The following is a 21,692-nucleotide window of genomic DNA, read 5'->3' as shown; positions in this document are numbered from 1 at the left end:
AGAAAGATTCTACGAGCGAAGAGTGAGCCGGCCGTCTTCCTCGACCCCACACTCGTCCTTCCTCGTCACCTTCTCTCCCTTCCTCGAGCTCCTCCCCGTTGGTCTCGAGAAGAAGAAAAGCTTCTCACTCTGGTTCTGGATGAACTACAGATGCGACGCTATGCTTCGTGAGCTGGGACTCCTTGATCCTGCTGCCCAATCCTCCATCAAACAGTCCTCCTACGAAAGGTGAGCTTGACCTTCCCTTCCTCCTCCCTCCCCCCGCCTTCCTCTCTTCCTCCACATCGAATCGAGCGAGACGGCGAGCTCGTTCTTATCTCTTTCTCTTTCTTCACAGCTCGAAGGAAATCCCTTCAAGACATCATGCCTCTTCGTTTCGAGATCGAGCTTCTACATCGTCTTCTTCCGACCTCCTCCCCGTCGTGGAGTGAGCTCGCTTCTCCTCCTCCCTTCCACCCTCTTCACCCTCTCCTTCCCTCCCTCCTTCTCCTCTGACTTGTTTTCTTTCATTCTCCTCGATATGAACTGTAGATCTCAAGACCCTCGACGATCTCCTCTCACACCTCCTCTCTCGCGAAATCCAACGGAGGATCCTGGGCCTCAGCTCTCGCCCGTCAAGGAGTCGTCGTCAGTTCCTTTCCCTCCTCGCCCTTCGTTATCCCTCTTTCCTATGTCTGACTCTTGCTCTCAATCGATCGTTTTCATCACACACCCTCTTTACTCTCTTCCCGCCGATCAGACAATCGTCGTCGATGCTCGGACTCGACCCTCAACCCGAGAAGGGTCGATGGGACGAACGATCTCGAGGCGATGAGCATCAGAAGCAGTCTGAATTCGACGGAAGCACCTCTAGAGCTCTATCTATGAATGAGGATCAGAACTCGACCAACTCGGAAAGGTTCGTTCGACTTTCCCTCTCTCGCCTCAGACGCGTCGCGTCTCATTCTTTCCTCTTCGGTTCTCAGAGTTCGAACTGAGAACGCTCACGTGCTGTTCTTCCCTTTCCCCAGACTCCGAACTCCACTCTCACTGGAACCCTCCTCAGCTCCCGAAACTGTCGATAAACCGGTCGCTCGAGTCTCTCAGCTTCACTCGATTCCCTCTCTCGGAGACGACCAAGACGAGCAAGAAGACATGGATCTGGACACTCCGGACGACAACCTTCCTGTGCCTTCTGTTCTTCCCTCCGTCTCTAATTTGGTTCAGCCAGCTTTCTCAATGTGAGCTTCTCTTGCTGTGTTTCCGAAAAGAGCGTCGCGTCTGAGCGTCTCGTCTCGTCTCGATCTGACGACGAAGGTCTTTCATTGGGCTGACTCCTGCTACCTCTCTCTTCTTCTTTGCATCAGACCCTACAGTCCCAAACTTCGAGATCTGATCACCGTCGATAATATCATCATGAACGCCAGAAACGTAGTCGTCTTTGTGAGCCTTTGCTTCACTCGCACTTTCCGACGCGTCCTTCTCCCAGGCTCTAAGGACTCGTTGCTTGATCACCATGAACTGACACAGATTTTTTTCCTTTGTCTCCAGAACCTCCCTAACTTCATTGAACTGCCGGAACTGAGGCTCATGTTCAGTCCGTTTGGGAACTGCGTCGAGTGAGCTGTCTCCTCCTCCTGCCCTTTCTCTCACGCCGAGGAAGCGAGCCTGACAAAAACTCGACCATCCACCAGTGCCAGTATCCATTTCAACGGAGTTGCTACGGTTCGATACGAGACTCGGGAGGGCGGTGCGTTTCCTTTCGTCCTTTTCTTCGCTTTTCGTTCTCGACTTGTCGGCTCTCTTGAAGCTGACCCAACCTCTTCATTGCATATTTCTCAGCTTCCAACGCTCTCTGGATGATGGACGGAAGGTTGTTCGGAGGGACGAGGCTCAAAGTCATTCGAGATCGGTGCAAAAAAGAGAACGCCGTCGCCTTCCACACTCTCGGAGGAGCCGTTTACCTCGATGGTCAATCTCTCACCGGACAAGAACTTCTTCAGACTCCCGGATTCTTTGACGAGCTTCAGTTCGCAGAGATGGAGGCGCGATCAGCAGCAGCCTCCGTAGCTTGGAGAGCTCCCGCCATCGTCGTTCCGCCGACCGCCGTTTGGACAGGCTCGGTCAGTCCCTTCTCTTTGCTTCTCCTTTTCAAGTCTGAGCTGACCTTCGCGTTCTTTGGTATTTGCGTTGTTTCCCAGCTTCGACTCGACGCTTCGGACTACATCAACGTCCTCCCTCTGCGAGCTCTCTACCTTCACGGCCGTCAGTACCCTCCGCAAGACATGGCGACGCCTCTCTTCCCCTCGAGCACCATCGATTACAAGGGATCACTCGACCACTCGACCCTCCTGAAGCACCTCAGTGGCTCGATCATTTCGTCGAGGAAGGTCATTCTCGCATTCGAGATCCGAGTAGACGACGATGCTTTCGGGCTGAAGCTGGACGCCGTGAAGAACCTCAAGCAGGGAAAGTGAGTCGGGCAGTTTTGTTCCCTCTCCCTTTCTTTCTCGGATCCGAAGCTAACTGAAGCTGTTTTTCTCTTTCCTCTCGCAGGGATCTCGTCGTCGAATCTCCACTCGGTGGAAAGATGTACCTTCACGTCTTGACTCCCAACGGCACTCTCCCGGACTTTCTTGACCTCAAATCCTTCCTCAGCTATCAACAACCTCGATCTTCGGATATTCTCATCGGATTCATCCTCAAGAACAAGACGTCCAAGGACCCAGCTCATTCTTCGCTTCCAACTCCCGCGTCGTCGTCGTCCGTCCCAGCACCAAAGCCTCCACCCTCCTACCCTTCCACTCGATCGGTACCGCTTTCCACTACAAACAACATCATCGAGCCATCTCAGCAGTAAGTTGCCCGTCCGTTCTCTTTCTTTAAGCGCTCGTTGAAGAACTGACGCGTCGTCTCCCTTCAGACCTTCGCTCCCCCTTCCGCAACCCTCCCTCCAACAGCACCCCCAACTCCCTACCTTCAGCCAGCCTAATCCAAACATCCCTCAGCCCAACCCAGCTCTCGCCATCGATACAGTTTCGGTCCAACTTCTTCGACAGCTCGTCGCAACCAACCCGGAAGCTTTCGCGAGGCGAGTCTCTCGTTTCCTCTGGGTTTCTTCTCTCCCACGCTCAGATTTACCGGCTAACTCGATTCTTTTTCTTCTACAGATGGGCTCTTCTTCAATCTCAGCAGCAAAAGCAGCAGCATCAACAGCACGTCGCTCCTCCTCCTCCACCTCCTCCCGTCGCACGAAGACCCAACCCTTTCGCTCGAGATGGACTTCCTTCACGACGCTGAGAGGGTCTTTCTTGGAATACACGTCGGTTTCACTCTCTCCCTACAGCTTTCCCTCTTCACCTTCTTTCTCTTTTCGTCGTCGTCTCCTTTTTTCACGCTCGTCTCGTCTTCTTCTTCTCGTTCTTACCTCTTCGCCTCCTCTCCGCCTTAGCCATAGTGAACCTTTCGATTGGTACTTGATATGATCGCTCCGTCTTCGAGTAGATAGTTCTCCTACCTCGAGAGAAAAGGAAAGGAAGAACGAGCTCGACGCGTCGAAATGCCTCACCGATCTAGTTTGATCTCAGTCCGCTAGATGAAACCGTGCCTGATTGAGCTCAAAATTAGACGATGCACGACATGGGCTGCTAGTGAAACCGTCACTGTACGGACGGAGAGATAGAGGAAGGAAGAAGAGCAGGGCGGAGAAGCCAATCGAGCGAAGGACCAAGATCGCTCGACGCGTCGAGGTGTTTCGACTCAATCTCAGCGAAACCGGTAGATCTCTCAGAAGCAACCTGGAGGTCGAGACAGAGGGAAATCTAGCATAAGCTCGAGATCCCTTCTTCACGAGAAACCATCAGCTCGATCTTCAAACGAAACGAAAGGCGGTAAGAGAGACCAAAAAGGAGGGGCGCGGCTGGTTCCTTTCCTTCCTTTCCTCCTCTCTCACCCCAGCAACAACTAGTACTTCAAAAACAACCCATCTCATCCTTCCAGGGTATGTAAAAAAAGGCTCACGAATACGCTCGTACTATCCAAACGGCCAACTTCGCACTCCAACCCCTTCAAAAATCACGCGTCTCCCCCTCCCCTCTCCCCGTCCAAAACTGAACTCTCCCGTCGCTCCTCCTCCCCTCAACGTGTAGACCTGCACAAACGATAACCTGAACCCGGCCTCTCATGAACGCCGTCATTTACGTTCATGAATCGTCCTTATCTGCCGTTACCGTTTGCCGTTCGCAAAAATGGCGCGCATTCTTTCTTCCCCTCCCTTCCTCTCCTCACTACTACTTTGAAAGTCGATCAGACTTGCCTTTCCTGCCGATCTTTCATCTACAGAACTCATGCTTCTCTTCGGCGAGATCGAGGGGACACGATGGGTTCTAGAAACGTAGACAAGAGAGGGATAACGAGATTAATTTTTGACTGTGTGCGCGCTTTTTCTTCTTCTCCTCTCGTCGACTTGCACTCTGGAAGAAAATCTGAAAGAGATCATCGATCCCTGTCGTACTACTGCTATTCAACGGCCTGATAGAGATGAGGGTAGCACTACAAAAGAGAGGGAGAAGGCGGCGAAAGCGAATCGCTCGAAGGCCGCTGTTGGAAAAGACAAACGAGCGGTGGGGAAAAGGAGGGGACGCGACGGATTGTAAGACAACCTCCCTCGCCGCGTCGTCTCCTCCCACCACCACCGCTTCAACCCCCTCGAACCAACAGCACCACCTCTAGCCGGTGTAAAGGAGGTCGAGGAACACGCTGGTGAAGTCGGAATAACAAAAATCAATCCACAGCTACCGTGAGAGCTCAACGACGACCCCTTGCCCGGTTCCCTCCCCTCCCTCCTCCCCTCCTTTGATCCAAAACTCTCACCCCGACCTCCGAGATTGACGATGTGGCAGCAAAAAGGAAACGTTAGCCCGACGGGGGGGTCGAACCCCCAACCTTCAGATAGACTTGTGAGTCTAGGAAGAACCCAAACCTCGGTGAAGAGGAGAGGGAGGGACCTGGCTAGATCGAATCAAGATACTCAAGACCATTTAGATCAAGAGAGTCAAGATAGGAGACTGTAAGAGTCTGACGCTCTACCGATTGAGCTAGCCGGGCGTTGGATGACAGCAATCCGTAGATAGGGAATAGGTTTGAGGGAGGGGAAGGGAGGGGAGGGGGAGGAGGAGGGTGGGTAGAGGAAGGAGGAGAGAGGGAGAAGTGACACCGCGCGAAGTTGAGAGTGATGGGATGGCAGTTCTGAGTAAGGAGAGGTGCTAAGCTGATGGAAGAGAGTGGAGAAGGGTAGGTTGAAGGTGGGAGGTGAAGAGAGGAAGAACGGGAAGAAGGAGGAGAGAGGAGAAGCGACGCGTCTCAGTCTTGCTCTTTCTCCCAGACTAGACTTCCCATCTGCTCCCTCCTCGAATCGATACATCGATGAAGATGTCGGTGCTCACGTTGTACTCTGTGAAAAAAAAAAAAAGGGATCCGAGAAGGGAAGATGGACGTCGGAGGGAAAAGAGCTCGGGGGTGTTGTGTTGATGTTGTGGGAAAGGAAGGAAGAAGGAGGGAAGAGAGGGAGGTTGAACTCGCTCGTGCTGCCGTCGGACGACCTCTCCTCTCCCGATTCGACGCTCCACTCGTCCTTCCATTCAAGTCCAAGTCCATCATCCTAAGTTCGATGTTCAGGAAGAGACGAGGGAAGGAGTAGGTAGGAGTGGTGGTTTGAGATGGTCGAGAGGTAGAAGGTGGATGGAAAGACGGGGATGAAGGGAGGGAGAGTCCGAGGAGCAGAGATGAAGAGGGAGGTGGCGAGGAGAAGGGCGATGGAGTGAGGATGGGCTTGAGCGAGAAGATTCTGCGATAAGGAGGAAGACGAAGAGAAAGAGGTCAGCTTCCGATCTGGTAGAATCCTCGAAGAGAAAGAGTCTCGTGGAGGAATATGGGGATTGAGAGAGAGACAGAGGTGGAATGAACGAAGCTCACGATCCTCTCGTTCTTCCCCGTCTCGTTCAGGAGTTCATCCACACGATAACAGCGCAGATTAGAGATCCCCGGAAGGTTAAGAGTCAGATCAGGAGGTCGAGAGAGAAGAAAGAGTAGTAGGGCGAAACATGATAGAGAGATGGACTGATGGAGTTTGCAGAGAGAAGAGAAGGGCAGGAGGAGGCGAAGTGTGAGCTCGCACCTTTCGACACTCTTTCCTTCCGCAACCCACCACCTCCCTTCCAGCACTTTTTCTCTAGAAATGTCCTCTACAGCTCAGACTTTGAAACCTGTGGATCTCTCTCCCGAGCTGGAGTCTTCGGACGGAGAAGAGGACGAGGAAACGAGGAAGGTCTACGACGAGTGAGTCCCAGAGCGCGAGCTCTTCCCACCTCCCTCGTCTCTCTCAAGCTGGTTCTGATCGCCCTCTTGTCAATTGCACTTTCTTCGTAGATCTGATGCGATCCTTCGAGAGTGCGGCTTACCTGTGCCGGAGAGACCTGGGAGGAAGAAGAGGCTGGAGAGGGAGAAGGAGAGCAAAGAGAGGGAGACGGAGCTGGAGATGGCGAGGACGTGAGTGGATGTGCTTTCTTCTCTGCTCCCCTCCTCTCGAGGAGGACTTCGAAGCTGACTCTTGGCGTCTCTATGGGCTATATCAAGCCTCGATGAGCCGAGAGCGATGAGTGCAGGTGTGGAGGGAGGCGTTCTGGGAAGGTTCGTCGAGTTCTCGTTCCTGCCTCCTCTCTCCTCAGCCGTCACTCTGACTCTTCCTTCCCTTCTCGGTGAATTGCGTCTCTCCCAGGAGTACTCAGAGCAAGAGGGATCAAGCATCAAATTCCTTCTTAGCTACTCCTCCTTTCTCGCCTGACCTGGGCTCTGAGAAGTGCGTTTTTTCAACCCGAGCTGATGAGCTCGTCCTCTCTTTTGAACGGTCTGAAAGCTGATCCCTTCTCCTCCTCCTTTTTCTGTTGATAGATCTCACTCGCTACCTTCCGTCGAGAAGGCCTCCTTCTCGCCTCAGGTATTGACGTTCAAGAGGAAGGCTGAGGAGGAGGGATCTGACGTTGAAAGATCAAGAACGAGGTGAGCTCGGTCACTTTTCAGGCCGACACGTTCTCGCTCTCTCCTTTCGCTGATGTTTGGTCACCTCTCCTGTTCGACTTCGTCCCACAGCTCCTCTTCCCTCTCTGCTCAATCTGAACTATCCATCAAGCGAGCCAAGGTGGAAGGATCGATTCGAGAGGGTTCGCGTCGAGAGCAAGACAACTTCCCGTTAGTCGTCTCTCCTTTTCGCTCCCCTCAGACATCTTCCTGCAACTCATATGACTGATACACCCGTTGGTTCATAAAACAGACTCTCCGAGATGAATCTCAACGAGCTCATATCCCCATCACCAGGGCAGCTCTGCTTCGCACGACGCGTCTTCGTCGACGTGAGTCCCGATCATCGTCCCTGCTCCCCTCAACGTCGAACCTCCCACTGACCTCCTCCTCTCATCTTGGTTATAGAACGTTCCTGACGGAACGACGATGGATCAACTCTCTTCACTCTTTTCTGCCTTCGGATCAGTCTGGAAGTGAGTCTCGATTTCGACGCGTTGGTTCTTTACGTCGTTCCCCTTCTCGTTCCGAAGCAGGAAGCTGAGGGCTCGTCGTCTTCTTGATTAACCCCATCCAGTACTACGATCACTCCTCGAGAGCAGAGTGGAAGATGGACAGCCAGCGGAAGCGTCTGCTTCACCACTCGACAAGCGGGTTCGTGCTTTTTTTGTCGTCTCTCTCGAAAGCGCGTCTTGACTGACCCTTTTCTCGTTATTCCCCATCTTCAGCAACCATGTGTGTTGAGACCATCAAGATGATGGACGGTGAATTCTTTCAACTTTACTTGGCTCCCAGCTCATCCAAAAACCCTTCGTTGACTTTCGTTTCGTCTTGACCACGACTCCAGGATTCACCTTCAACCTTCTCAAGCTTACAGCGAGGCTTCAGTACTTCGGTTACGAGAACCTCGGCTCGGCTCTACTCAAGGACAAGCAGATCTTCGTCCTCAACGGCGTTCGAGTCCCAAAGGAACGAATCGTCTCAATCCTTCGAACAGGACCTGAATTTCGTCGATCGGCAGACGTTCCCCATCGCTTGCCCAATCCCTTCTCTCAAGTCTCGTCTATTTCTAGCTGGCCTAGGGTCTGGAAGGGATGTGTGAGTCTTCACGCCCTGCTAGCTTTGACGCGTCGCTCTCGATCCGAGACTGATCGTTCGTCTTCTTCTCCTCTCCCTCAATCAGCTCCAGCTCTCTTCGACCAGCTCACACTCCCGAATCAAAATCCGAGCGAACCGAATCCCAGGACTCACCTACCCTACCTACCCTCTTCCCGCACCTCTCTTCCCTTCGTCTCCTCTCTTCCCGTCCTCCAACCTCACCCTCGGCGGAGTCGTACCGAAGGAGACGTCTCGGTCCTTCCTCAAAGAGGCTCAGATCTGCATGGGAGTCTCGAACAAGAGGTCGGTCTACATCTACGAGATCTCGATCGAGGAGGATCTGAGTGGGCTCAAGTTGGAGCAGTTGAAGAGGGCAGAGAGATCGAGGTGAGTCGTCGACTTTGACGCGTCGTTCAGCTTCGTCTTTTGCCGATTAAGCTGATGACATCTTCCTCGTCTTTACCGCTTCTCGATGGCTGAACAGCGATTCGGACCTCGTCTTCGTCTCCGACAAAACGACGGATCACAACCGAGCGACGACCAAGTTCTACCTTTTGCGAATCGGGCCGAACGAGACTCTTCCCTCGATCTTCGGACTCGACGAGTTCTTCAAAGGGAGGTCCCCTCGACGAGCCGACATCCTTCTCGCCATATTCGCTCGTTCCAACGACTCGTCGTCGTCGTCGTTGTCGTCTCGCATCGCTTCCAGACCTCCCGCTCCTCTGCCTCGTCCAATGATCTCACCTCCCGCCGTCAACTTGAACGTCTATCCCAATTCGCCTTTCTCCCCTCACAGAAACTTGTGAGCATCTCTTCGTCTCTGCCCGAATCCACTGCGTCGAGAACAAAACCTGACGCGTCGTCCTTTCACAGCTTCAACCCTCCGTACCAACAACCCTTCCCTTCCTTCGGCTTCTTCCCACCCAATACCGGCTACCAGCAGCTCAATACTTCGATGGTCGATCCAATGGGAACAGGGTTCGCACCGATGATGCCGTCGCCGCAGGATTTCGCTCAACTCGTTGCTTTTTACGGGAGGGAGAACGTTGAGAGGTGAGTCTTGGGGATCGAAATCTGGTATCGCAGTAGCTGAAACGCGCTTGTGTCTCGTTTTGGACTTGATCAGGATGCTTCGAGGAGGAGGAGGAGGAGGAGGTTGGTGACGGAAGGAGAGACGTGTCCTCGGTTCCTTGCCTCTCTTCTTCATCATTATCTTCGCGTCTCTGCTCTTCCGCTCTCCTAAGATATCTTGCTTCTTCTCCTTTGCTTATACCTGAGTCCTCGTTCCCTTCTTTGAACCTTTTCTTGCATTTCTTCGCTCACTCGCTCGCTCGCTCGCTCGTTTCGTTCTTCTTTTCTTCTCGCCGTCTCCGTCATTTCGTCGTACCCTCCTTCTTTTACGATACTCTACGACGCTTTAATCGAATTGGACTCTCTCTATGACCCTCTCCTCCTCAGATCGAAAAGTCCATCCATCCATCACACCTCCCAAACCCAAACCCGACCTGCCTCCGCTCCTTCATCTCTCTCCTCCACCAGACCCCACTCCCTCTCCTGCTTGGTCTCCTTCGCGATCACCATTCTCCCTTCGATATTCAGATTCAAAGGCGAGAACTTCTCGAGGTAGCGAACGAATGCTTCGTTCGGCGTTAGAAGAGAGCTGGAGGAATGCGACAGACCTCTCGCTCGAGAAAAACGAGCAGGCAAGGCTACGCACATATATCTAGTAAGGCATCAACAACCTCCTCTCCTCCTGGTTTCGGATCAAAATCCTCTCGTCCTCTCCGACTTCCTCCTCTTCCGAGGACTCTCCGTCTCCTCCCCATCCCTCCAAAAAGGTCCCCATCTCGACGCGCACTCGGATCTTCCTGTCAGCCATCAGGTCGGCGACTTCCTCGAGTTCTTTGGCGGTGAAGGAGGAGCGGAGAGGTCCGAAGGGAAGAAGGTAGAGATCTGAAGCCGAGGGGAGAAGCAGAGATGATCAGTTCGAGAAGAATCAAGGGAAGGAACGGAAGAGATGAACGACGAACCTTTCGACCACGGACAGGCCTTGATCGCTCGATAAAGGAGACCCTTCGCTCGAGCTGGTTGACCGAGAAGGATTTCATGCTCGATAGCGATTCTCCAGAGGGAGATGGAGCTTCTCGTACTGCAACAGAATCGAAAGAAGAAGCGAGAAGGTCAGCTTTCCCATCGGTCAACGTCGAGACGCGCTGAGATCGATTGAAACTCACCTCGGTCGATCCAAAGCCCTCTCCAGCAACCTTCTAACCGCCCACTCGTTATGCCTCCCCTTGACCATAAACAGCTCCAACCAAATCGCAAACAACCACCCTCCCGCTCCCTCTCCCTTCCCGCTCTGCTTCCCGTCCTCTCCGACTCCACCACCCAGCACCTTCTCCTCCAACGTCCTCCTCACTCGATTCTGGAACTTCATCCTCATCTCCGTGCCAGCGTACAAGCTCAGCAGAGCCGTATTGCTCGGGAAAGCTTCGATAGCTCGCTCGAGAACGCTTCGGATCTGAGCTGGACGGAAGGGCGAGGGAGAGAGGGTGTGGCGATAGAGAAGGGACGTGTAGGAGATCCAGGTTTCTTCGAGTTCGAGAGGGGTGAGAAAGGAGGTGGCGGAGGCGAGGAAGCGTTCGTAGACGTCTGAGGCGGCCGAGAGACCGGTGGTGAAGTACTCGAAGAGGGCGGAGAGGAAGATGAGGTGGGTTGTGTTCTGCGTGAGGGATTGAGGCGAGTCAGGGGAGAGGGAGGCGGCGATGGTTTGGGAGTAGAACTGAAAAGTAGCAATAGAGAAAAAAAACTTCAGCCTCGATTGGGGTCTCATCGTCTCATCGAAGAGAGAAGCAGAAGAAGGAGAGCTGACCTGTCGCGTCGAGAGGATCTGAGTGGGCGTCAACGACGAGGTTGAGTCGGAAGGCTTGAGGAGTCCGTCTGAGAGAGCAAAAGAGCTTTATCAGTCTCAGAACGTAGGGAAAGCTGAGAAACAAGATTCCACTCACCCAGCAATCCGACTGGTCCAGCAGCAGCAGAGATGACCTGCAGGACCCTCTTCTCGTCCTTCTGCTCCCACTCCATCTCAGCCCAACCTCTCCACAGCTTCCAGGCATCACCCCTTCCCTCCGAGCTCATCTTCTTGACTTCTTCCGAGCTCAGGGAGAGAGCAGTCACGTACACCTTCCGAGCCTCCTCGATCTTCCCTCGTTGACGCTCGAGACGAGCGTAGCCGTCCCAAAGACTGAGCGAATCACGATGTTGGGCGAGGACGGACTTGGCGAGCTTGACAGCACTGAGAAATTCAGCATAAGGGACCAGAGTCAGATCGAAAACGCCGAGAGCAGACGAAAGAAGGAGGGACGGAGGACGAACGCCTTCGGGTTGTACGTCGCCTCGAACGAAAACGCGTAAAGCGCGAAAACCGGATCAGGATAGAGTCCTCGAATCTGATCGAGAGCTCGTCTGTAAGTGCGTGAGAGGGAAGGAGAGGTCAGAAAAAAACACGACACATCGTTCGATCAACGAAACGAAGCCTGAACTCACGAAACGAAACCTCTCAACCCAACGTCCACCATCCCCTTCTCAAGAAGACCGAACCCACTGGTCCCCTTTCTCCTGAACAGTCCCTCCACGTCTACTGGCCAAAGCTTCACAGGACACTCCCACGGAGCTCCCATCCCAGCCTCGATCTCCGGCTCCATCCCTCCCAAGTCCCTCGACTCTGCTTCGCCGATCAGCCTTCGTCCAGGCTTGATCCCCTTCAGATGATCAGGCCAGAACTGATTCCTGAGGGAAGAGGAGTAGGCGAGCTCGTTCCGAAGGAAAGGATCGGAGAAGAAGGGTGTGGAAGTCGAGGTGTCGGGAGGAGTGAACGGGAGGTTGAAGAAGGTGAAGAGAGCGTAGAGGAGGTGAGGTTTGATGTTGGGTGATTGGATTGGGAAGAGGAAGGATTTGATGTCGGCGAAGAGAACGAGGTGGTAGGGGTCTTCTTCGTTGGTGAGGGGTTCGGAGTCGTCGGAGGAAGGTGCGAGGACGGTGATGGGAGGATCGGTTGTTCGAGATGGGAGGAGAGAAGTCGAGGCGAAAGTTTCGGTTGCTAGCCAGCGAGAGAAAGGCTCATCTTCGGGTGCGGAGGAAGGAGGAGGTGGAGACGAAGAAGGCGGTGGTGGTGGAGGGGGCGGCGACGAAGGATCAAAACGAGACCAACCCTGGGCTCCCTCTTCGCCGAAACGAGGAGCTTCTGAGTCCCAGAAGTCTTCGAGGGAGGCAGTGAGGTCCTTGAAGGGTTGATTGACGAGACTCGGCGGGGGAAAGAAAGTTCTGCATCGATAAAAAGACGAGAGTTAGGCTCGGAGAGAAGAGGAAGACGCGTCGAGCGGAAAGTGAAGACTCACAGCTCGATCTGAGCCTGCATTATTGCGAGAGCTCTCTCCGGGTACCCTGATAGTGAAACAAGCCACGAGGGAGACGAAAAGACGAGTCAGCTCATCTGCACTTCGTTTCGATCGCCCTCTCGACGCGTCGCGTCTCGACACTCACCAGCTTCCTTCAGTCCCAGACACGCTCTCAGCACCAGATACACCTCGATCCCTTCCACATCCTCCCTCTTGTAGCTCCTCTCCCCCAGCCCATCCCAAACCTTTCTCAACCTCTCCAGCCCGTCCTCCGCCCAACCAGCAGTCACGTCTCCTCCTCCTTCGGGTCCCTCACTCGTGATCGTCTCCATCCTCCACCCACCCCAGGCTCTCCAAACATCGATCTCCCCTCCCAGAGGTCCCTCCAGTACTTCGTCCCAACGCTCGGCAACCTTTGACGGAGGTTCGACTTCCTGCGAGGCGGAGAGGAGAGCGAGCATGAAGCGGGACGAGAGGGAGAGGGAAGGCGAGGTTGCGAGGGCGTGTGTGAGATGGGTGAGGATGATGGTTGACCGAGAGTAGAGATTAGGGGTGTTGACGTTGAAGTTGAGGCTTGAGTCGCGTGAGGAGGAAGTGAAGGAAGAGTTGATCTCCGACGACGACGAGAATCCAACGGTGGAGGAAAAGGTCGCCCAAGCTAGCCATGCATCGACGTCCAGAGGATCCGATTTGACCTTTTGGGAGTAGTAGAGATTCTTTGACCGCACGAGACTATCGGCTGTCTCTCCTTCCTCTTCCTCCTCCTCTGAAGACAGCTCGTCGGGAGGCGGTTTGAGAGCTCCGAAGATGCCTTCTGAGAGAGCCTTCGAAGCTTCGTCCTCTTCTTCGTCCGAGTCCGAGGAGGAGTCGGAAGCTGGGTGAATGGATCGATAGGCTTGGTCCTCGATGGTTTTGGAGGAGGAGGAGGTTGAGGGTGGAGGCTTCGATTTCGGGAGGGCGACGAAGGAGGGGAGGAAGGTGGACGAAGGGTCGGTTGTCGAGGAGGGAAGGAGTCGAACGCGTGAGGAGGAGGAAAGGAGAGGTCTGGAAGAGGTGTCGGTGTAACGGGGAGTCTAAAAGAGGACGAAAGGGAACGCGGAGACCAGATAAGGTCAGCGGAGGATTGACGAGGACGCGACGTCTCGAAGGAAGGCGAGAACGAAGCTCACCGAGTACGATCCTCCTTGAGGACGATTCCACTCCACCTCCAGCGTCTTCCCTCCCGCTCTGGAAGAGGCTCTGGTAATCTTGACTCCTCTGGGGAATCCGATGATGTTTCCAGCTGTGAAATCGAAGCAGCGAAGCGATTGGTGAGCTTGAGTCGTCGAATCTGAAAGGAAAGGAAGGAGAATGGAAGCTCACCGCCTGAACGATAGAACTTTGCTACGCTAGGTCCGTGGAGAGATCCGTAAGTCTTGTTGGCCTCGTCTCCTCTGGAATCCTTGTAGAAGAGAGTAGAAGCTGCTGCTGGTGGTGGTGGTGGGGGAGGAGGAGTGAGGGGACGAGAGCGATGGTGGTGTTTGGACGACGTCGAGGACCTCTCCTTCTCCTTCCTCTTCTCCCTCTCTCGGTCTGTTTCTCGATCCCTGTGGCTTCCATGTTTCCTATCCTTCCTATCCTTCCTCTCGTGTCCATCATCGTCTCTGTCCCTGTCCTTTCTTCGGCTGGAGCTGCTACTCTCCTTCCGCCTTCGTTCGTCGTCGTCCTCCTCCACCTCGACCGATCTCCTCGCTCGTTTTGACGGACGATCTCGATCTTTTTGGGACGGCTGCTGAGGTGGTCGGAGAGATTCGAGATCTGGGAAGCTGGAGAAAGAAGGAGGAGGAGGAGCGCTCATAAAGGCGTCTGTGCTGGTCGTTGAAGGTCAAAACTCGAAAGAAGGGAGGGAGAAGGAAGTTGACCTCGAACAGCATCTTGCCCTCCTTCTCCTTCCCCTTCTCTCCTCTTCTCTTCGCCATGACCTCGGAACTCACTCCTGAATACCTCGCCAGTCTCTTTGGAATCGTCTCACTGGATGGAGGTCTCTCATGGTCCTTGGATCCTGACTCCGAACTTCAGATTGATCTTCTCGATCAACTCGTGAGCTCCCCGACCCCAACTCTTTCCCTCTGTCTCCCTGCCAACTCACGACAGCGTCTCGATTACTTCCAGAGAGACGCACTACAGGAAGTGGATATCAACAAGAAACGGATCTTCACGGTTTGCATCTACTTCCTCAGAGAAGCCGTTCGAGCTCCTGACAGACCTCCCGTCCGCTGGCTCAAAACAGCTCTCCTTCGCCGCTCGAGCGCTACCGGCCTTCTTCGACCTCTATAGCTCCTTCGACCTCTTCGCCAAAGATGGATCAATTCTATCGTGGTGGGCCGCCTTATTGATCTCAACTCCCATCGCGGGGAGATTCATCAGAGAGCAGCCGGAGAAGGCTCGAGCGCTGTGGTCTCTCGTCGTAGATCAACTCTCCTGTCTTCCTTTCGAAACCCTTGCGGTTCGTAGTCATGCTGCTTCTCTTAGAACCTAGTCTGACGCCCTCTCTTCCTTCTGCTCGTTATTCAGCTCGCCTCAAACAAGCACCGCCGACTTCTTCCCCTGCTTCCTGAGCTTCTGCGCTCCCTCTCTGGACGAATCTGCTTGGACCTCTCCCAATCGAACGATACACCTACCTTCCCTCCTGTTGCCTCGTCGACCTCGGCTCGAATCCAGGCTCGACTCGGTTTCCTACACGCGCTCTTGTCCTCAGGCCGGGTGGACGACTGGGGCGAGACCTTCCTTGACGACCTTCGATGGTTGACGCGTTTCGTAGAGAGCGGGAAGGGAGGAGGTTACTCGGTGGGTCCTAGATCGGAATTTTTAAAGGCTCACAGCTGGGCTTGGTGGTGCTGCGAGCTCTATCAAGCTCACGAGGTGTCGGATCGTTATGGAGAGGGGAAAGAGCTGTTGGCTTGCGGACGAGTAAGTCTGGCTATCCCTTCTCGTTATCTTCTTCTCGGCATCTAGACGTGTTTCGGTATTAAACCTGCTTCGACTTTCGGCTCCCAGTGTATGGCAGTTCGATATTGCTCGAGAGGTACATGCTATTTCAGCCCTTGTGCCTTCTCCTCGACGCGACTCAGCCTGATCCTTCCTCTTTTCTTCCTCTTCTCTCTCAGAGCATCAACGAGCCGATTGGAAACGACACAAAATTCAGTGCTTCCCACGATGCTGGTAGTCGCCATCTGAATCGGTACGTTCGTTCCCTTCTTCCCGTGCCCGACCGTTCGACGAGACGCGACTTGCTGACTCCTTTGATCGCTCCCCTCTTCAGATCACTGGTACTCTTCACTCAGCTCCTACGTGCTCGACCAGTCAGTCAAACAATCCCCATCCCTCTTCCCGATCAACTCTGCTGACCTCACCTTTCTTCTCGTTCCGCCTTCAGCCCTCGAACGCACCTCTACCTCCTACCCACCTTCGTCCCTGGCCTACCCATCAGCCCTTACGTACTCAACGAACGTCGGTGAGTAATATCCGTCATTCTTGTTGCGGTAAACCGAAGAGAAAGGCTGAACTGTCTCGATTTCTTCTTTTTCCTCGTCCAGTCTTTTTGACCCACCCGCCCTCGAGTCGTGCCCGCCGGGCAGCCCATGCTTTCTCCATTTTCTCGATCAAACGAGAAAAACCGCTTTTTCAGATACGGTTTGAAGCATGGTCATTGAAAGGCTTCGTCCTCTTCGATCTCGCTCGCAGAAGAAACGGGAAACAAAAACGAAGTCGCGACGCGTCTGCTTTCCCCTCCTCCTCCCCTTATGCGCATGTCAGCTCGCCTGAGCCTGAAGGCCAAGTGTAACTCAATCTAAACTAATCGAGTCGCTGTGCCGACCTTCGATGTTCCTCTCTTCTTTCTTGCGTCGCCGTTTTCGTTCGTTTCCCCAGCCCATCTCGCTCAGTTGAACGTTAAGCTCACTACTCTCTCGACCGTCCAGTCTGACTACCTGGGGCTTCCTGTTAACGGACCCTACAAGCCTGACCACTACAGGTATTAAGCAGCTCTCTAGTAGACTAGCTAGCTTTCTATCTTTGCGGTTTCGTGTTTCTTCTCGTTTTGCATCCCCCTTTGCATAGGTTCTTCAACTGCACCTCCCACTCTCCCCCCCCATAAATTGCAACGTTTTCTCTCTCTCTACTCTTTTACGACTATAAAGACAACCCTCAACTGTTTCATCAATTTCTTTGGGTTCGGGGCTGGGAAAGAGCGACTACGTTCGATGAGACCCTCAGGGGAGGGTTTATCAGAGCTCGCTGATCAAGGGAGGGTACTGGGTAGAGCTCAAGCTGGGGAGAAAGATGGAAGAGGAGAGAGGGGTTGAGGTGAGGCGTTAGTTCGAGAGGAGGACGAGGACGACGCGTCGAGTCGACGATGGGTTCGGATGAGCTGAGGAGTCTTGCTGAGGGATGCTACTGGAGCTGAACTGGCTTCAGCGACTAGAAACAGAGTTGCCGTCGGTTGGAGCCGAGTTCTAATGAGAGGGGGAAGGAAGACAGAGAGGAAGTGGGAGGATTGACGCGTCGCAGAGGGAGTGGGGAGGGCGACCTCTGCGAATCGGTTCCAGCGTTGAAGCTTCGACGAAGGAATGATGCGCGAGAAAAGAATTATAGGAGTCTGATCCAATCAGAACGAGACCCTCAATCGCTTCCTTTTTGATGGCGAGGAGAAGTCGACGACGTCGAAGAGTTCGAGGATCGATAGAGGTGGATCATCCGTTGATGAGTATGAAAACCATAGCTCGAGCTGTCTTAGGCGGGAAAAGGATTTTGAGAATTCCACTGCTGAGGGAACTTTCCCTCTCAGTGCTGGAGACGGAGATGAAGTGCGAGATTCAAGAAGCAGCGAGGGAACGAGCGATTCGAGGGGAGGTTTCGGGCAAAGTTCGAGAGTTACCTACAGACAAGCTGGGATGACGAACAAAGTATTGGATTGACTGAGGAGCAGCAGAGAAGTCTTTCGAGGCCTCGAGCGTCTTGGAGGGCGATGTCGTCGGACAGGAACAAAGACGAGAGGTCGAGAAAGGTGAGGCTGAATTGAGCTGCGACGGCGAGGGTAGAATCATCGCAAAAGGACCAGGCTTTTGAGAATCTTGTGGGGGAATCTAGGAACTCGAACGAAGTTCATCTTGGGTTTGAAGGGAGGACGGAGGCAGAATCGAGTTGGAGGTCAACTACCGAGCTCAACTTCCTCCTCCTCCTTCGATCCCTCCCTCTTGACTCAAACCGCCACCCCAAAAAGTCGAAGATCTTCCCCGAGCCGCCTCTACATACCCTTCACCCCTCCTATACCCCTGCTCTTCGTCTATACCTCTCACTCTAACCAGCTCGACTTACATAGCTCTTCTTCTCCGCACGAGCTCAACCCCTTTGTTCTTTCGTCCTTCCACGTCGACTCGTTCGACCCTTTCTCCTCCTACCTCAGCCTCGCCTCAACGTCACGACAATGTCGAAATCCACTCCATCGAAACCCACCTCGAATCAACTGGAAAAGGCCTCCTGGAACATCCCAAACGTTCCTTCACCTCCCTTCATCTCTTCCCACCCTCCGCTTTCAACCTCTCCCACAGCCAACCCTCCCGTCTACTACCCTCGATTCTCTCCCATCCACACCTACAACCTTTACAACAAGATTCCCGACGAGCTCGTTGATATCCTCCATCGACTTGGTCAGAAGAAGCAGACGGACGCTCAACGAGGATGGGCTCTCTCGGACCTCCAGAAGCGACTCGAAGCCGTCTCGGTTTTGAGGTCGTGGGGTCGCAAGGCAGACGAAGGGATGGCTCCGACTATGGAGAGGCCAGTTGAGGAGGCCACGGCTGAGACACTGAGGGGAACGGGTCTGGAATCGGAGGATCAGGTCGCTTCGACGGGAGGAGGACGAGCTCAGGACGACGCGTTCGAGGACGACAGCTGGGTCGACCGTATCGGTCCTCTTTGGGTATGCACGAACCTCTTCATATCACTATATAATCTTTAGCTCTCCCTCTTCCTCTCAGCACTGATGCCCGCTTCTTCTTCCTTCGCAGCTTCACCATCTTCCTTCCCTCCTTCTCGCTCCCACCCTCACGTCGCAAACCCTCTCAGTCCACTCCCTCCTCCTCAAACACCATCCCAACTTCGTCTCCGAGTCACTTCATCTCCTCGAAACACCCTTCGCAAGACGTCGCAACGCCGCAGGATCCATCTTCGTCGCCCTAGCCGTCGCCGAGTTCACCAATCCCTCTTCCGGCTACTCCATCACCTCGCTTCGCAACGTCGACCTCGAATACGTCCTTACCTACCTCCTGTGGTCGCTATTCACTCCTGTGAAACTGTGGGAGAGCGTTGACGAGTCGGAAGGACATCTGGAGAGAGCTGCCGCGAGGAAGAGCAGGAAGGGGGAGCAACTTGACGAGGCGGTGGAAGGTGATGAACTCGGGAAGAAGAAGAGGAAGTTGAGAGAACATGAAGCTGAGAAGGCTGAGGAGGAAGACAGGGTGATCGAGGAGAGGATTAGAGGTGGAGCGATGATCACGGTGCGGAAGTTGATGAGAGGTCAGTCGCATCCTCTGATTCCCCTTCTTTCTCGTCCGAGGGATGCAGACTTTCCTCTTTCTTCATATCTCAAGCTGACCGCTTCCCCGTTCTCTACCGCTCGTATGCTATCATTCAGAACCCCCGAACGCCGACGCCTCTGACCTCCTTCAACGGCTACTTTCCGACCGTCGTTTCTGGTCGTGCCTCTCCCCGATCTGGGTATCTGGACAGAAAGACGAGCCGTTGGGATTGGGTCGACCCAGTGTTAGGATTGCTGGCTGGGAGGTTCTCAAGGAGGCTGTCTCTCATCGACCTGGTCAGTTCTCTACAGAACGCGTTCCCTCGTTTTGACGCCTCGAACTGACTTCCCCGTCGTTTCCTCTGGGGTTTCTAGATCTCATCGAAGTGAATCTAAAGCTCGTAGCCTCACATGTGTTAATATATTGCTGGATCGAGACGGGCGAAGAAGTAGTCGGAATCATGTGGGAGGCTTTGAGCTTCTTCTTGAAGCGTGAGTCGCGTCTCCTTCGCCGGTTCGAAACCTCGATGCTGATACCCAAAATCATTCCACTTCCTCCTTATGCTACTCCAGAGCTCCCCGAAAGCTGGCTTCTCGCTCCATGGACCGTCTCGTACAGCGATAGGCGGCCCAACGAATTCAATCCCTGGAACGTCGAACCGTCCGACGACGACAACAATCGCTTCCCTTCCACCCCCAAAGCCTTCGAAGGTTTCCTCTCGTATCTCCAGACTGGATGTCAAGGAGTCCCGCTTGCTGGATACCCGTTCGTCGTCGATGTGGTCGACAGCCTCCCTCCTCAGGTTTGTTCTTGATTCGTCGCTCCTTCTCGCCCTTTTTGTTCTTCTGGGCTGACTTCTGTCCCCCTTCGACGTTTTTCTTTTCGATTCAGATACTCCCTCTCACTACTCCCTCCCTCCAAACCCTCTTCGACGCTCTCTGGACTGCTCACGCATCGCTCCCGCTCTCCGCCAGAAACGCCCTGCTCGTCGCTATTCAAGCCTGCAACACCCTCCTCTTCGAGAAACGAATGGAAGGAGGAGGATACCAGTACCCAGACGCTCGACAGTTTGCTGCTGAACAGTTTGATCGGATCCAACGAGAAGCTGGTCAGGAGTTCAAGTCAGGAGGAGCTGGATTGATCGGTGACCAGCTGGGCGGGATGAACGGGGAGGAGGACGACATCTACGAGTACAGCGAGGAGGAATACGGATATGACGACGAGGAAGAGGATGAAGACGAAGAGGGAGAAGATGGGGGAGAGCTTGGGGAGGTCGAGGGTGATCGGTTTAGTGAAGGGTCGGGAGTCGAAGAGCGGGAAGAGAGTTGGGAGGGAGAGGAGAGATGGGTTGTTCGAGGGGAGGATCTGGAGACTGAGGTCGCTGTAGATTGTGAGTCCTTGCTCAACATACTTTCGAGCTCGTCTGAGCTTTAGCTAATTCTCTTTTCCTCGTTCGTCCTCCCAGCTCGACCGACTCTCAAGGCTCTTCGCGTCACGTCCAACTGTTCCCTCGCCTCCCTTCCCTTCCTCGTCGACGTCATGACTTCCCACCCCACCCTTAGACTCCTCGACTTATCCCACCTCACCACCTCATCCTCCGAATCCGTCGTACCCCTTCTCGAACACTTTGTTCGCCAATCCTCCGCATCTCCCGTCCGACACCTCTCCTTCAACAACTCGTGTCTCTTCCACAACCCAACCTCCTCCTCCATCTCCCTCCTTGAAAGCTCCCTCGTCAACCTCCTCTCCCTCAACCGTACTGGCCTCGAATACCTTGATCTTCGTGGAACCTCAACCTTCACCGTCGAAGAAACCCTGGAGGATCTCGTCGAAGTCGTCGAGGATTCGAATCGGACAGTCCAGATGATCTGGTTCGACCCTCGTCCAAGATGGAGAAACACGAGCTTCGACTACCTCAGGGATCGTCTCAACGACTCTCTCGAGAAGAACCGAGCTCGAAGGAAGCTCGCTCACTCGTCGGCTCTCGGTCTACTCCCGTCTTTTCGAGCGATGCTTCATTCCTCGGACGCGTACGGGACGGGAGGAGGAGGAAGAGGAGGACTGCAGAAACTTCCCTTGGAGCTGGTTCGGGAGATCCTCACCTACTCGAGAGCTTCAGGGCTGAGCAGGAGGCAGGTTGGAAGGGTCATGGACTGGGCTGGGTCGAGGGAGACGTTGAGCGGACGATGGGGAGAGGGAGAAGGAGCGAGAGGGTTCTTGAACGAGGTGGATTGCTGGAGGTTTGAGGAGGACGTTTAGTTACGATGTAGTAGCAGCGTATCCTTCGAACGATCCATGGGCGTTTCTCGGGAAGCGAAGCGGCGTCAACGTGTCTTTAGAATCGCTCGGTTCGAAATCTCGACGACGCGTTCAGCCTCCCGGTCCCTCTCTTGCTTCCTCCCGGCCTTCGATCGAGCTCAACTACACCCAGCGAAAGCGATCATGTACATCTCCTGCTTAAGCGAACCCAACTCCAGCAACATCCTTCATCAATCCTCCTCAGTTCGTCCGAACCCATCCTCTCGACGCGTTCTCTTTGTCCTCGTCCTCGTCCTTCTCCCGACTCAACGCCTCACCTCAACCCCTC

The 21,692-nt window shown here is 54.2% G+C and overlaps 5 protein-coding genes across 5 annotated transcripts; 4 read left to right on the top strand and 1 right to left on the bottom strand.

The window, feature by feature from the left end:
- Positions 1–160: 160 nt before the first annotated feature.
- Positions 161–3,279, top strand: BDY24DRAFT_418191 (uncharacterized protein; the record flags this gene model as incomplete). Its single annotated transcript, XM_076643815.1, has 12 exons — positions 161–228; positions 338–427; positions 532–627; positions 740–898; positions 1,011–1,220; positions 1,347–1,422; positions 1,531–1,598; positions 1,674–1,729; positions 1,822–2,102; positions 2,181–2,452; positions 2,536–2,835; positions 3,150–3,279. 12 exons carry the CDS (start codon positions 161–163, stop codon positions 3,277–3,279), a joined length of 1,806 nt encoding a protein of 601 aa, XP_076493435.1.
- A 4,669-nt stretch (positions 3,280–7,948) lies between these two features.
- BDY24DRAFT_400665 (uncharacterized protein) lies at positions 7,949–9,345 on the top strand. The gene is made up of 5 exons (XM_076641986.1): positions 7,949–8,151; positions 8,237–8,538; positions 8,636–8,953; positions 9,025–9,204; positions 9,278–9,345. The coding sequence occupies exons 1-4, from the start codon at positions 8,148–8,150 to the stop codon at positions 9,199–9,201; spliced, it is 801 nt and encodes a 266-aa protein (XP_076493434.1). The 5' UTR covers positions 7,949–8,147; the 3' UTR covers positions 9,202–9,204; positions 9,278–9,345.
- A 331-nt stretch (positions 9,346–9,676) lies between these two features.
- Positions 9,677–14,444, bottom strand: BDY24DRAFT_400663 (NRDE-2, necessary for RNA interference-domain-containing protein). The gene is made up of 11 exons (XM_076641985.1): positions 13,911–14,444; positions 13,718–13,830; positions 12,694–13,621; positions 12,549–12,594; positions 11,698–12,474; positions 11,527–11,616; positions 11,160–11,446; positions 11,024–11,091; positions 10,386–10,933; positions 10,182–10,300; positions 9,677–10,104 (listed from the first exon to the last, which is right to left on the bottom strand). The coding sequence occupies exons 1-11, from the start codon at positions 14,383–14,385 to the stop codon at positions 9,875–9,877; spliced, it is 3,681 nt and encodes a 1,226-aa protein (XP_076493433.1). The 5' UTR covers positions 14,386–14,444; the 3' UTR covers positions 9,677–9,874.
- Positions 14,445–14,504: 60 nt separating this feature from the next.
- BDY24DRAFT_418188 (uncharacterized protein) lies at positions 14,505–16,567 on the top strand (the record flags this gene model as incomplete). The annotated part of the gene is made up of 8 exons (XM_076643814.1): positions 14,505–14,627; positions 14,700–14,747; positions 14,818–15,033; positions 15,102–15,497; positions 15,695–15,772; positions 15,850–15,889; positions 15,964–16,041; positions 16,458–16,567. 8 exons carry the CDS (start codon positions 14,505–14,507, stop codon positions 16,565–16,567), a joined length of 1,089 nt encoding a protein of 362 aa, XP_076493432.1.
- Positions 16,568–17,782: 1,215 nt separating this feature from the next.
- On the top strand, positions 17,783–21,437 carry BDY24DRAFT_400660 (uncharacterized protein). The gene is made up of 7 exons (XM_076641984.1): positions 17,783–18,507; positions 18,596–19,103; positions 19,222–19,401; positions 19,480–19,596; positions 19,678–19,907; positions 19,997–20,495; positions 20,571–21,437. The coding sequence occupies exons 1-7, from the start codon at positions 18,013–18,015 to the stop codon at positions 21,362–21,364; spliced, it is 2,823 nt and encodes a 940-aa protein (XP_076493431.1). The 5' UTR covers positions 17,783–18,012; the 3' UTR covers positions 21,365–21,437.
- Positions 21,438–21,692: the final 255 nt, after the last annotated feature.

The sequence above is a fragment of the Mrakia frigida genome (assembly GCF_051309035.1).
Source record: "Mrakia frigida strain ATCC 22029 unplaced genomic scaffold BDY24scaffold_35, whole genome shotgun sequence".
Taxonomy (NCBI): Eukaryota; Fungi; Basidiomycota; class Tremellomycetes; order Cystofilobasidiales; family Mrakiaceae; genus Mrakia; species Mrakia frigida.
The sequence above is the reverse complement of the archived record's forward strand: the minus strand, read 5'-3'. Positions and strand labels throughout refer to the sequence as shown.